Source organism: Ovis canadensis, chromosome 10 (genome assembly GCF_042477335.2).
Source record: "Ovis canadensis isolate MfBH-ARS-UI-01 breed Bighorn chromosome 10, ARS-UI_OviCan_v2, whole genome shotgun sequence".
Taxonomy (NCBI): Eukaryota; Metazoa; Chordata; class Mammalia; order Artiodactyla; family Bovidae; genus Ovis; species Ovis canadensis.
In genome coordinates this window covers 39,056,278-39,069,682 of record NC_091254.1, presented here as the reverse complement: position 1 = coordinate 39,069,682, position 13,405 = coordinate 39,056,278, and the positions used below count along the sequence as shown (strand labels likewise).

General features: G+C 41.1%; 1 protein-coding gene across 1 annotated transcript; it reads left to right on the top strand.

The window, feature by feature from the left end:
- Positions 1-3,649: 3,649 nt before the first annotated feature.
- RFXAP (regulatory factor X associated protein) lies at positions 3,650-12,462 on the top strand. The gene is made up of 3 exons (XM_069602233.1): positions 3,650-4,491; positions 8,524-8,631; positions 10,965-12,462. Exons 1-3 carry the CDS (start codon positions 4,000-4,002, stop codon positions 11,073-11,075), a joined length of 711 nt encoding a protein of 236 aa, XP_069458334.1. The 5' UTR covers positions 3,650-3,999; the 3' UTR covers positions 11,076-12,462.
- Positions 12,463-13,405: the final 943 nt, after the last annotated feature.

Sequence of the window (13,405 nt, the reverse complement as noted above, 5' to 3'; positions counted from 1 at the left end):
AAGCCCAGGTCCCCACCTGGTCAGTCGTACTAACACTTAGGGACAGAGCCAGGCCTAGAGCCCAAAAGTCTTGTGTCCATCCAGGTTCCTTCTTTCACCTTGACTCATTCACTTGTTAATATATTCATTCAGGAAATAGTTTGAGAGCCCATTCTAGGCTAAATCTTAGATAAAAACTTGTTGCTATTATAGAACATTGCTGGAAAGAATCCAAATGTCCTCCGATGGTGACTCCGATGGTGAACAGACAAACAAGGCAATGAAATAACATTCTGCAATAAAAAGAAACAAACTACTGATACAATTAACAAAGTAGATGAATTTTAAAAACATTTATGCTAAGTCAAAGAAGCCAGGTAGAAAAGACCACGTATTATATGATTAAGTTCAGTTCAGTTCAGTCATTCAGTCATGTCCGACTCTTTGCAACCCCATGAACAGCAGCACACCAGGCCTCCCTATCCATCACCAACTCCCGGAGTCCACACAAACCCATGTCCATTGTGTCAGTGATGCCATCCAACCATCTCATCCTCTGTCGTCCCCTTCTCCTCTCGCTCTCAATCTTTCCCAGCATCAGGGTCTTTTCAAACGAGTCAGCTCTCTGCATCAGGTGGCCAAAATATTGGAGTTTCAGCTTCAAAATCAGTCCCTCCAATGAACACCCAGGACTGATCTCCTGTAGGATGGACTGGTTGGATTTCCTTGCAGTCCAAGGGACTCTCAAGAGTCTTTCTTCACCACAGTTCAAAAGCATCAATTCTTCAGCACTCAGCTTTTTTTATAGTCCAACTCTCTCATCCATACGTGATTACTGGAAAAACCATAGCCTTGACTAGATGGAACTTTGTTGGCAAAGTAATGTCTCTGTTTTTCAACATGCTATTTAGGTTGGTCATAACTTTCCTTCCAAGGAGCAAGCGTCTTTTAATTTCATGGCTGCAATCACCATCCGCAGTGGTTTTGGAGCCCAGAAAAATAAAGTCAGCCACTGTTTCCCCATCTATGTGCCATGAAGTGATGGGACCAGATGCCATGATCTTCGTTTTCTGAATGTTGAGCTTTAAGCCAACTTTTTCACTCTCCTCTTTCACTTATATAAAATGCCTACAAAAGGCAAATCTGTAGCGATGTGAAGTAGATTAATGGCTTCCTGGGGCTGGGAGAAGGAGCAGGGGTTGACAGAGCCTGGACAGGAGGATCTTATACAGGTGATGAAAATGTTCTAAAACTAGAGTGTGGTGATGGTTTCACAACTCTATAAGTTCACCAAAAACCATTAAGTTATTCACTTACAATAGGTTCTTTAATGGTGTGTAAATTATGTCTCAATAAAACTTAAAAAAAAAACCAATCTGCTGTCATTTATTGAATACTATATAAAGGAATTTGAACTAGGATTTAAATAGTACTTCCCTCAGTGATGTGCTAGTATTTTTTTAAACCAGTTAACTGATATAAAGAATGCTTAGCACACAATTTACAATCAATAATACAATACATGACTCTTAATTGTAAACTCCAAACACTTATACTTCGGTGTGACTTGCCATTTCTTGCAAAATCCACTATCAGTTTTTTTCCCCAACAATAGTGTCACAAATTCAAACAATAAATAAATGCTTGATATCTGGCTAATACAGTAAAGAACCTGTGCACATTACTGTCCAAGAGTGTAGTTCTGACAAGAATGTTGGCTTATATTTTTATTTACTTTCAGGACAAAAGTGAAACAGTGAAGATGTATGCCAGAACTTGACATGTTCTTCACTCAGGTACGCAGCTTCTTTGCTGAAATCAATTATGACAGTTGTCAAAGAATGAAAGAATATTTCCTCAATTATGGATGGGTGGTATTGACTATACGACAGCCACAGACATGAAACATTTTAACTTTAATCTTCATTAACATTTTTGCTATCACTTTCTTAAATCTAGAGACAACCAACAATAAATTCAAGCCCTCCTTTGTAGCATTTGACAATTTCCATGGTGTTAATACTTCCACAATGGCTGGTTTCAAGCTACCAACACATCTCTTAATGCAGAGCTGAGAAGAGATAGGCAGTATCACACCAATAAACAGTATTTCCACAGACAGATACAACCAACATAATTTATCTTATCAGCGTAGCTAAGAGTAAAACAATTATGAAGAGATGAGTTTTGTGATCTTTGTTTTTAACATAAATTAATTGTAAATTTATGTAATTTAATATATTAAATATAATTATGTAATTTAATGTAACAATTAATAGTATAAAGTATAACAACGAACTTCCATCCACTGGCTCTAACATACAACCAACTGCCCATTTTACCAGCAAGAAAACTGAAGCTCACAGAGATTGTCACTAGCCCTGGTCACACAGGACAGTGCCACCCAGGTTGGTCTATTCCAAACCTCCTTCTTCTCCTTAAAATGTAGCTGGTTTTAGCAACTACTACAAGAACTGACCAGTAGCCATCAACACTGGGGCAAGACCTTCCACCAGCCGGCTTCCATCAACTAGCTCTAGTCACATGAAAAGACTAAATTGCTGAAGGCTCAGATGATGGTTAATAATTTTTTTAGAAATAAAGTGTTAAAAAAATTTTTTATTGTAGTTACGACCAGGACATAGCAACGTCCAAACACTCTGCTGTGAACATTTGTTGGGTAACCATCGCTTTCCTTTCCAATGGGTGGAATGGGAACTCTGACTAGAGAAGGAGGAAGAAAAAAAAAAGGAGAGAGCACATCTACCTGAAAGTTTTGCTCAGGACATGGCAGGATCCGATTTGACTGAGTCCAGATTCAGTGACAGCAACTGCATAACTGGTAGGAATGACAGATCATTGTCTTTTTAACGTTTGCCATTCGTTAATCCTATTCACACATTCCCGTCACTATAGTTCGTGAAAACTGAAGACTTACCTTAGAGGTCATAGCAAAGGCCACGAGCTGTGCGTCCTCAGCCACCAACGACTCTTTGCGACCCCCTGGACTGTAGCCCATCAGGCTCCTCTGTTCCCTGGATCTTCCAGGCAAGAATACTGGAGTGGGTTGCCATTTCCTCCTCCAGAGGATCTTCCCAACCCAAGTCTCCTTTGTCACCTGCATTGGCAGGCGGATTCTTTACCACCGAGCCGCCTGGGAAACCCAAAGGCCACGTATGATCAACCAATTTCCAAGAAAGAAAAAGGTTTCAAGAGTAAACCGTTTAGTTCTCCACCGAAATACATCCCGGCTCGGGTCCGGTTCACTCCTTCTCCTCCATGGTACCATTTTCACATCGGCCGCCTCTGCCTTCACTGACTGCTATCTAGTGAGGCCTGGTCGTGACACGGCCACAGCTCAGCCTCTCGGCTCCCATTCCTGTCAGGGTGGGGTGAAATATTATAATGCGGGTCCTGATGCCGCATAAGAAGGCTCATGAACAATGTGAATTTACACTGTGGAGTTTCAGTTAAAAAAAAAAAAAAAGTGCTTCAAACATTTTAGGCAGAGTCGGTTCCAGTCAAAAAGCGCCGCCAGGCCCAGCTCCTCAAAACCTCAAGGGCACGCATTACCAGACGCGGGACCGCGCGCGCGACGCGGCAATCTCCCGCCACCGCCAAGCGCACATGCGCAGTCAGCACCTCGGGCGACCGCTCAGCCCCACCCTTCAGAGACGCCGGGTTCCCTGAAGGCCACAGAGCGTAGAGACGCTCAGGCGCCGGCGGCAGACGCGCAGGCGCAGTGGGGCGCCGTCGCGGAGCCCTGTCGGGTTTTCCTCGCGGTTGGGGGAAGCTGGTTTGCTAGGTGCAGTTGGGCCCGCCAGGTGCTGAAAGGCCGGGATCGTGGATCCGCAACACCTAAGTCTCAGCAGTACGGAGGTGCAGGGTGTCACCGAAGGCGCGGGGCCGGGCGCCGTCAGCGGCGCGTTCCGCCCCGGGGCCCCCGCCCCTGCCCCGGGCCAGGCCCTGGCTCCAGCCCCCGTCCCGGGCGCCGCGGGCTCGCAGTTCGCGCTGCTGGTGATGCATCCCTGTGGCGGGCAGGACGAAGCCGCGGCCGAGGGCGTTCTGCGGCAGGCTCCGGTCCTGGGGGGCAGCGGCGGGCCCGGTAAGGCCGTTCGGTACCTGTGCGAAGTGGCGGGGGATGGCGAGGAGGAGGCGGGGGAGGACGAGGCCGACCTGTTGGACACCTCGGACCCCCCGGGAGGAGGCGAGAGCACAGCCAGTTTGGAGGATCTGGAGGACGAGGAGACCCACTCGGGGGGCGAGGGCGGCGGCGGGGGAGCCCGGAGACGGGGCAGCGGTGGCGGCGGCGGCGGCGGCCTGAGCAAGACATGCACGTACGAGGGCTGCAGCGAGACCACGAGCCAGGTGGCCAAGCAGCGCAAGCCGTGGATGTGCAAGAAACACCGCAACAAGATGTACAAGGACAAGTACAAGAAGAAGAAAAGCGACCAGGCCCTGAACTGCGGTGGGGCAGCCACGGCTGGCAGCTCAGGAAACGTCAAACTGGAGGTATGGCCTGGGGTCTGGGGGAGTGGGAGGTGGAAAAAAGAGATCCAATTCCTGCTGCAGATTGCAGCTCCAGCGCCTGCCCACCGGCTCCCAAAGGGGCCAGGTTTTCGTGGCTGGGCTTGTGGCAGAAAGTTAGCGAGGGCTTGCCCTCAAGTTTATGCAAACGTAGACAAAGCCCGAACAGTTTTGGTACCCTCTTGTAGAGATGAGTAAATCTCAATGAAAATGGTGTGACATGGTAGCAAAGCTGTAATTGCAAAGATCTGGGATATGGGCTGGAAGGTCAGGTAGTAAATTGAGCTGATTCATCACTGGAGGAGCAGGCAGAGACTTAGGAACCCAACTGAAATCGGTCATTTAGAGAAGGTAATATCTTCCTTTTTTCACTACCCTATTCTCAGTATCCTTTTCTTAAATATACCTAATCTGAGTACCCTGTTGTCAGCACCTTTCCACTAGCTAAAGTGGAAAAAAGAGTACTTTTGTTAGTATTCTTTGTGTTATATTCTTAATCTTATCTCAGTACTGTTCTTATTAATAGTGCTTAGTTCTGTTCTCAGTGTCTTTCTCTCAGTTAACTTTATTCTTAATACTCCAGTTCTCAGTAAATAAGCATCTCCCTTATTCAAGAATGAAAGTAAGGGTAGTCGTTTGACCCTCTGTTTGTTCCAAAGGTACTCATTCACCTCAGAATTCTTTACAGAATGAGATGATACACTTCTTTTCAGGAAGGAAATGTTTTACCTGTAACCACTTTCTTTCTTTTTTTTTTTTTTTTAAATTGTCAAGCATTTACACCTACAGTTTGCAGAAAATACATAAAAGGCAAGTAGATACCTGAATTAGAATCTCTCCCTTCACCCCCTGCAACAAGAAACTTAAATTTTTTCCTATTCTGAAATAACTTGCATGATTTCTTAGGAAAGAGAATTGCTATACGCAACGAATAATAGCCATTTACTTAAAGGATACTATCAGTTTGAGGAATCGGGAGCTCTAAGTCTTTGTTAATGGGAACAGTCAGGATACAATAAGGGCCAACTATAAGTGCTGCTTTCTTTAGTAGTGGAGAGGATAGATCACTGTAGGCTGAGATATTCTAGAAAGGCTTTGCAGAGAAAATACAACTCAGTATAAGCTAGAAAGGATGGCTAATAGTCTGTGTTTAATCAGCTAAGTTACTCAGAGGCCAGGCACAGTGCTCAGCTATAAATGGAGTCTCACCCCTTCAGCAGTGAGATACTTTACTTTCCATAAGTGGAAACTGAGGCAAAGAGAGGTTAAGTAACTTGGCCCAGTTCATGCAGCCAGCAAGTACTCAAACCCAAGCAGTCTGGTTCTAGAACCTTCAGTCTTATCCACATGCTATCCCGCTTTCCTAGAATTTTGATGGTAAAAAGAAAGAGAAGCACGTCTTAGTAAAGGAAGGAGAAGTGGGAATACAGGAGCTACTTTTCGGAAGACAACAAGGGGACCTTTCTAGCTAAAGTGGAGTATCTGTGTGGAAAATTGACAAAAGATAAATTTGGAAAGAGTTTGAAGCCAGTTTTTTTAATGATACTGAATGCCAGGCAGTGGGATTTGGATTTGGAGGCTTCAAAGAAAGTTCCTAGTTAGGCAGTAAGAAGGGCTCCTATTGTAATGGTGTGGGTTAAAGTCAAGGGCCTCTAGATGAAGAGATTTTTAGGAGATAGCTATAGAAGGACTGGTAGGTGGTGACGGGGTGTGCTGCCATAGTATGAGCAGCAAGATTAGAAATTAACGTATTTAAAAATCAGTATTCCTTAAAAAAAAAAATCCGTGTTCCTGACACAAATCAAGGTTAAATGAGGAAAAGATGTATATAATGTTTAGTCCATGTATCTAAAAATGGTGCTGTGTGAATGACACAGAAAGAAGTCAGGGATTAAAGCAGTGACCTGTGGGATTGAGCATTATCATAAAACGTCTAAGAAGGCTATCATTTGGAAGAAGCAGTAGAGATATTTTGCATAGTTCTGAAGTAACCAGGACTCAGGTGAGTTACAGGGGTTGTGTGTTTCAGCCCAACCTAAGGAAATGCCACCTAAATGTTAATTACGCAAAACCAAATCAGTTCAGTTCAGTTGCTCAGTCGTGTCTGACTCTGCGACCCCCATGAACTGCAGCACGCCAGGCCTCCCTGTCCATCACCAACTTCCGGAGTTTACTCAAACTCATGTCCGTTGAGTCGGTGATGCCATCCAACCATCTCATCCTCTGTTGTTCCCTTCTCCTCCCATCTTCAGTCTTTCCCAGCATCAGGGGCTTTTCCAATGAGTCAGTTCTTTGCATCAGGTGGCCAAAGTATTGGAATTTCAGCTTCAGCATCAGTCCTTACAATGAATATTCAGGATGGGTAGCCTCAAAAGATGGTAACTCCTTAGAAAAAAAAGTGTTGAAGATTTCTATAATTCCAGCACTTGCAGAAGTTAGGACTGGATGACTGAAGGTTATTTTCACTACAAGCTTCTATGATTTTATGTTACTGACATTCTGAATGTGTTAATGCACAGTGATGTGTGTGAGGTGGTGAGAATAAGGGAACTCCACTGTCAATTTCAGCATCCCATTTCTAGTGTACATAAGGATGAATTAATCCCATAAGTAGTTAATCTTATGGCGAGAGAGAAAGAAATTATTTTTGTTTTCTCTGAGTATCAGAGTCTTCTTTTTACAGGTGTGTGGGTTTGGTTTTTTTTTTTTTTGGTGAGGCTTAAAATGTTTATGGATTGAATGTTTCTTAACATTAGATTGATAAACTCATAGTGAAAGAGATAAGGTGAATATTCTAATAAATAACTCAAAAGCCAGTAGAAAGAAAGTCAAAGGATTTCCCTGGTGGTGCAGTGGTTAAGACTCTGCACTCCCAATGCAGGGAGCATGGATTTGATCCCTGGCTGGGGAACTAAGATCCCACATGGCATGGCCAAAAATAAATAAAATTGGAAATATAAAAAAAAAAAAAGGTCAAGAGAAAAAAATAGCTTAACATCTAAATGCTCTTTAGATGAAGAGCAGAATAAGGGTAAATTTATAGAAGGCATGGCTTATGTGACTTTATATTTGTCAGAACTTTTGTATGTGGCCAGCGTTTTATAAGAGTCAGAATGTTTCAATAAACTTAACATTTTGTTGGCCAGGAAAATTGTAAGTATTTAAGGTCCTACCAATGGCACCCCACTCCAGTACTCGTGCCTGGAAAATCCCATGGACGGAGGACCCTGGTGGGCTGCAGTCCATGGGGTCGCTGAGGGTCGGACACTACTGAGCGACTTCACTTCACTTCACCAGGTAACTGGGGGAACATAGTTGGTAGTAAGTGCTGCTGATTTTGAGTAAGGATGCCTCAGGGTATGTTGTGATTTCAGGACTACCTGTTTTGTTTATACCAGTGGCAGGAAATTACTTACACCAGTGCTTCCAAGTCTTTTCAAAGCCAGTTTGTCATTTTTCTCCTGGTGACTTCCAGATTTTGAAATCTTTGCGTATCAGTTGCTTTTCTTTAAGTAATATTTTACTGCCCACCCCATTTTTTTGGTTGGTGGTGTTTGTTGTTTTGTTGGGCAAAAAAAGCAGTAAAGAGTGTTTCATTAGCACTACATAAATGGCCTTTGAGTTCACCTATTCCATCCAAAGGTAGGCAGATGGTTTGACCTGGATAGCTATATCTGAAGAAAGTGTTCCTTTTCCACTTGGCATTGTTTTGTAATATTGAAAATCGCTCACAGCTATTAAAATAGGTCCCCTTCCTCTACCCGTGCTCCTCTGTTGATTTTTGAGAACTTCTGGAGACTGAAGATCCCAGGTTGGAAATCCTGGAGGGTGAGGGAGTGAGCCGTGTTATATAAAATTAACTGTCAACACGTGGCCTAGTGACTTAAAGAGGGACTTTCCCAAAGGCTCCCAGAAACTGGGCAAGAAGGAAGAGAAGCAAAGCATCATTGAAATGCCTGTTATCATGAATTATTATATCAACTCTTTATCCTATTTGCATTTTATCTTTTATCCCAGGAAAGTGCAGACAACATACTCTCCATTGTAAAACAAAAAACGGGATCTTTTGGAGATCGACCTGCAAGACCTACTCTTTTAGAACAAGTATTAAATCAAAAAAGACTGGTAAATATCTGTTTGCACAGTAGTTCCAAACCTAACACATTTGTTTATTATAAATGGAACTGTTCACCTTTTGAGATTTTTAAACTGGTTATCAGTTTAAAATTATGGTTTTAAACTGGTTGTCAGTTTATAATTGTGATACTGTGTTAAACCGGTCCCGAACAGAACTGAGCCGCTGCCAGTATACACTGGAATCTCACAAAGACAAAATTACAGAGAAAATATAATTTCAGTTCAGTTCGTTCAGTTGCTCAGTCGTGTCTGACTCTTTGTGACCCCATGAACCGCAGCATGTGGTTCATCCCTCCCTGTCCATCACTGACTCCTGGAGTCCACCCAAACCCATGTCTATCGAGTTGGTGATGCCATCCAACCATCTCATCCTCTGTTGTCCCCTTCTCCTCCTGCCCTCAATCTTTCCCAGCATCAGGGTCTTTTCAAATGATTCAGCTCTTCTCATCAGGTGGCCAAACTATTGGAGTTTCAGCTTCAACATCAGTCCTTCCAATGAACACCCAGGACTGCTTTAGGATGTACTGGTTGGATCTCCTTGCAGTCCGTGGGACTCTCAAGAGTCTTCTCCAGCACCACATTTCAAAAGCATCAATTCTTTGGTGCTCAGCCTTCTTTATAGTCCAATTCTCATATCCACACATGACTTTTAGCTACATAAAAATGAATACTGTAGTTAAAAAAAACGGCAGCATAAAAATAAAAATGCAAACCTGAAAATAACAGGAAAAAGACTTGCAACAAATATATAAAAAATGATGTTTGATAAGGTTGACATTTTTGTCATACGGATTGATGAAGAAAAATTTTGGCCTCAATACATTGCAAAAAATATATAAACAGAAAAAAGTAGAAATGCTTCCCTTACATGATACGGAAATGTATTTCATATCAGTAAAAAATCACATAATAATCAGTTCAATAAGTGAAAATTATTTAAATGAAAACACACAGTGATGTTGAGGACTCCCATGAAAGGGACTCTCATTCTGATGGCATCTTACATTAGTACAACACTAATATAATATTATAATATTAATCAAAGAAAGCAGTTGGACAGTCTGTATCAAGAGTCCTTAAAATAGTCATTCCTTCACTCAGAAATCATTTTACTGTGAAGACATACGCAGGAATTGAATCCTAAATAGAGATAAAGTTAAGCATAAGGACATTGCCAGAAATGTATTTATCACAGATAGTAAAATAGTAATTTAAACAAGTTCATGGTTCAGTAGCCTCATAACAGCTAAGTAGACTGTTGAACATTTACTTAATAAAGGTTGGGCAGTCTTTACAAGAGTTGGACACGACTGAAGTGACTTAGTGGGCACGCATGCATTGGAGAAGGAAATGGCAACCCACTCCAGTATTGCTTGGAGAATCCCAGGGACAGAGGAGCCTGGTGGGTCGTCTGTGGGGTTGCACAGCGTCAGACATGACTGAAGCGACTTAGCAGCAGCAGCAGCAGTCTTCACAAATAAATTTTAAACAAAAGCATTTAATAAGTAGGAAATGCACTATGCTGTAATGTTAAATTTTAAAATCAGTATTTAATGATGGTACTTCCATCTGATTTGGTTTATCTTGTTCAGTATATTAGGCTCAAGGTTTTTCTTCCTTATCAATTTATATAAATACTTTAATAAAAACATATTAGTCTTACATTTGTCATGTGAGTATAACTATATTTAAAAATGGTCACTGTATAAAACTTATTAGTTGTTTTAGAGCAGTTGTATTTCTTTTCTGAAGTTTTGGTAGTGTGCTAATATTAGTTTTATTATACATGTATACCTGTACACACACATACCTATACACACAATCATACATCATTTTTAATTTCTTCCAAATGACTTAGTGAGCTAGTGGGAGGAATTTGAGCTCCAGTACTTGTCAAAAATGTATATGTTTCTAAAGTGGAATTTAACTGCCATATTTACATGGGTTATCTTTTCATGTCTTTTTTTTTGCCCTTGCTGTAATCTTCGGCCAGCGCTTTTCTTGGCCCTTAGGTTTTATAAAGAGTATACATGCTGGCATATCATAAAAGCATTTCCTTTGTGTGCAAAGTCACCAATAAAATCAGGCTTCCCGCATGAGTTTTAGATTTTAGTATTTGATGCATGATACCAGATTTTATTATTACTAATTTGAAGTTTAACTGCAGTGCATCAAATGAAGAAATGAATTCAGTTCAGGAATTCTTTTTGTAAGTATATTGTATCAGGTATAAGGATATAGCAGAGTAATTTTATAGGATGAATACAATCTCATAAGAATACTGCTACTAATAAACATATTTTCTCTTTTTCCTTTTTAAGTCATTACTAAGAAGTCCAGAAGTGGTGCAGTTTTTACAGAAACAGCAGCAGCTATTAAATCAGCAAGTTTTGGAACAAAGACAACAGCAGTTTCCAGGAACATCAGTGTGAGGAAATTTATTAAGAAGATCTACATGTTTTTTATCTTATTGTAGTAGATGGACATATTTTTATACTACAGATAAATGGGGTAAGACATGCCAGCAGATGGTAAACAGTCATTTTCCTGTGAATGTGTGTGTGTATTTGGAGACAAATAAGCATTGCACATTGTGCATCTAGCCCTTTCAGATCACCATGGATTGAAGAAATCGGCTTATTTTTCCAGAGTAGCATTTAAATATAACGTTTTTTTAAAAAAAAAAAAAAACAAAGTGTTTCTCTTCAGTTATTGTTACTGAGGATAATGCCGTAGTTGCTTTCTGTGGAAGTCATGAAGTTAGTAGATATTAATGTTGGGTCATCTAACTCAGTGGTTCTCATCAAGGGGTAATCCATGGCAGTCCAAGGGCCAACCAGCCATCCAGTTGGAAATGGATGGGTATGTTTTGTCACAGTGACCTTGCAAACTTGCTGTTTTTTAGTGAGTGGGCCAGGAATGCTAAGTGTCTGGAATGGTCCCCCACAATTCAGAATTATCTTATACTCAGTGCCAATAACCCTCCTCTTAAGAAACACTGAGAGCTATTTGTGTTGATAAAATGTAGTTAGGGCACCTAGAGTTGGGTTCTCAAAATAACCTTTTCTTTCCCTTTAAGACTGGAGCTGTCGAGGTGGTAAGTGTATTTTTTATGTGTAAAGAAAAGGATCATTATTAAATATCTGAGAGAATAGGATGTGCACCTCTTCTCAAAGATGTGCTGGTAAAACCCAGGGGGGATTAACTAAGTACCCTGGAATGAGTGCACCTCCTAAAGTCGGCCTCTCTGCTTCTATCAGTGTTCTGTTTTAAAGCAAACAACTCTTGTGTACTGAATTTGTGAACAGTACAAACATATGTCCTCTTACCAGTGTCAGAAGAAAACTACTTTTTAACACTCATTTCTTTTTCAAAAACAGATCCCCAAAATAACACTCCAGAATTTTTGTCAGTGATTTTCAAAATTGAGCTATTTTAAGATTGTGTTATTCCTAGATAATGTTCAAGAGTGATGGGCAATCTGGATAGATACTTTTTTCTTGTACTTTCTCCTAGTAAAACTTTTAAAAGGCAAAGCTTACCAATAAGAGTACCAAATCAAATGTCAAGAAAATATTTCCAATGTTAGAATAATAAGTGCATGTGCCTCAAAGTTAAAACTGCAGAAAGTTGTTACAATCTCTTGAGTTTTAAGCTCTGGAATATATATCAAGTTAAATTTAGTCATGGATGTTCTAAGATGTCCTTAAGGAGAGAAGGAATCTTTTTGTTCACTTTTTATATCTGTTTTTATACCTGCATATCTGTGCAGAAATGCTTTTACCAGAATTACTCATTAAAGTCATAATTGACCATTGAGTTGCCTGATTCACTAATTCTGTTGTTCAGTTGCTCTACACCAGATGCAGAGGAATTCATTTACATTTGTTATCCACTGTTAGCTTGTTTTCTTACTTGTGGAGCTGGGAGCTTTTCTGAATCCCTAGAGTAGAAGTTAACTTCTGTAGTTAAAAAGCAGCTTATCCTTCTTCAAGTGAAACGGGAAGATGAGGAAATGATAAAGTAATAGGTCAGTAAGAACTGAATTAAAAGAAAGGAACTTAATATATATTATTAAAAACAATAAGGTTTTTACTTATTTGGGGTAGGTTTATTGCAGTTTGCCCCCAACTTTGTTTTACCCCTCCATGTATGTGTAACTTTTGTAACGTGGCTTCACTGTTCCTCCCACTGAGAGGCTGAGTTTATTTATCCTTTAAATCCGGAGAACTGGCCTTGTGTGTGTATCCTTGGATGGCCTCAGGGAGCAGAAACACCATCCTAGCCTGGGACCCCCTGTTTTGGACTACTGTGTGAAAGAGAGGCAGACTTTCTTGTATCTGCCATGGTTATTCAGGTGTTCTGTGACATGCAGCCAAACCAATATCCTCAATAATCTTAGCATTATCCTCAGTAATACTGTATATAAGAGGGTTGATGAGCAGCATTAAAGATTTGGTCTGGAAACCGGGAACCAATAATGGCAATCTGCAATCAGGTGACAGTTTCATAGGGCTCCAACAGACACAGAGGAAGAAAGATAAATTGCAAGCTTGAGCTCAACTTCATATAGTGGAAGAAGTGGAGGAAGTTAGGTTGCTTTTGTGAGAGTACTCAGTAATAGAAGCTAGAGTTCTTGCTGAACAGAGAAGAAATGAGGCCAACTGGAGTTCACTATGATATTGAAGAACAAGTGTAGGAAGAATCCGAGAGCACAAGGTTATTTCATCTAGGAAACTAGCAGTACTCGTTACAATGAGTT

Excerpts from the sequence above, each read along its gene's own strand:
- RFXAP (XM_069602233.1), top strand. The coding sequence starts at position 4,000 with ATGCATCCCTGTGGCGGGCAGGACGAAGCCGCGGCCGAGGGCGTTCTG. Across the intron at positions 4,492-8,523 it reads CAGGAAACGTCAAACTGGAG|GAAAGTGCAGACAACATACT; the intron begins GTATGGCCTGGG and ends CTTTTATCCCAG. Across the intron at positions 8,632-10,964 it reads TATTAAATCAAAAAAGACTG|TCATTACTAAGAAGTCCAGA; the intron begins GTAAATATCTGT and ends TTCCTTTTTAAG.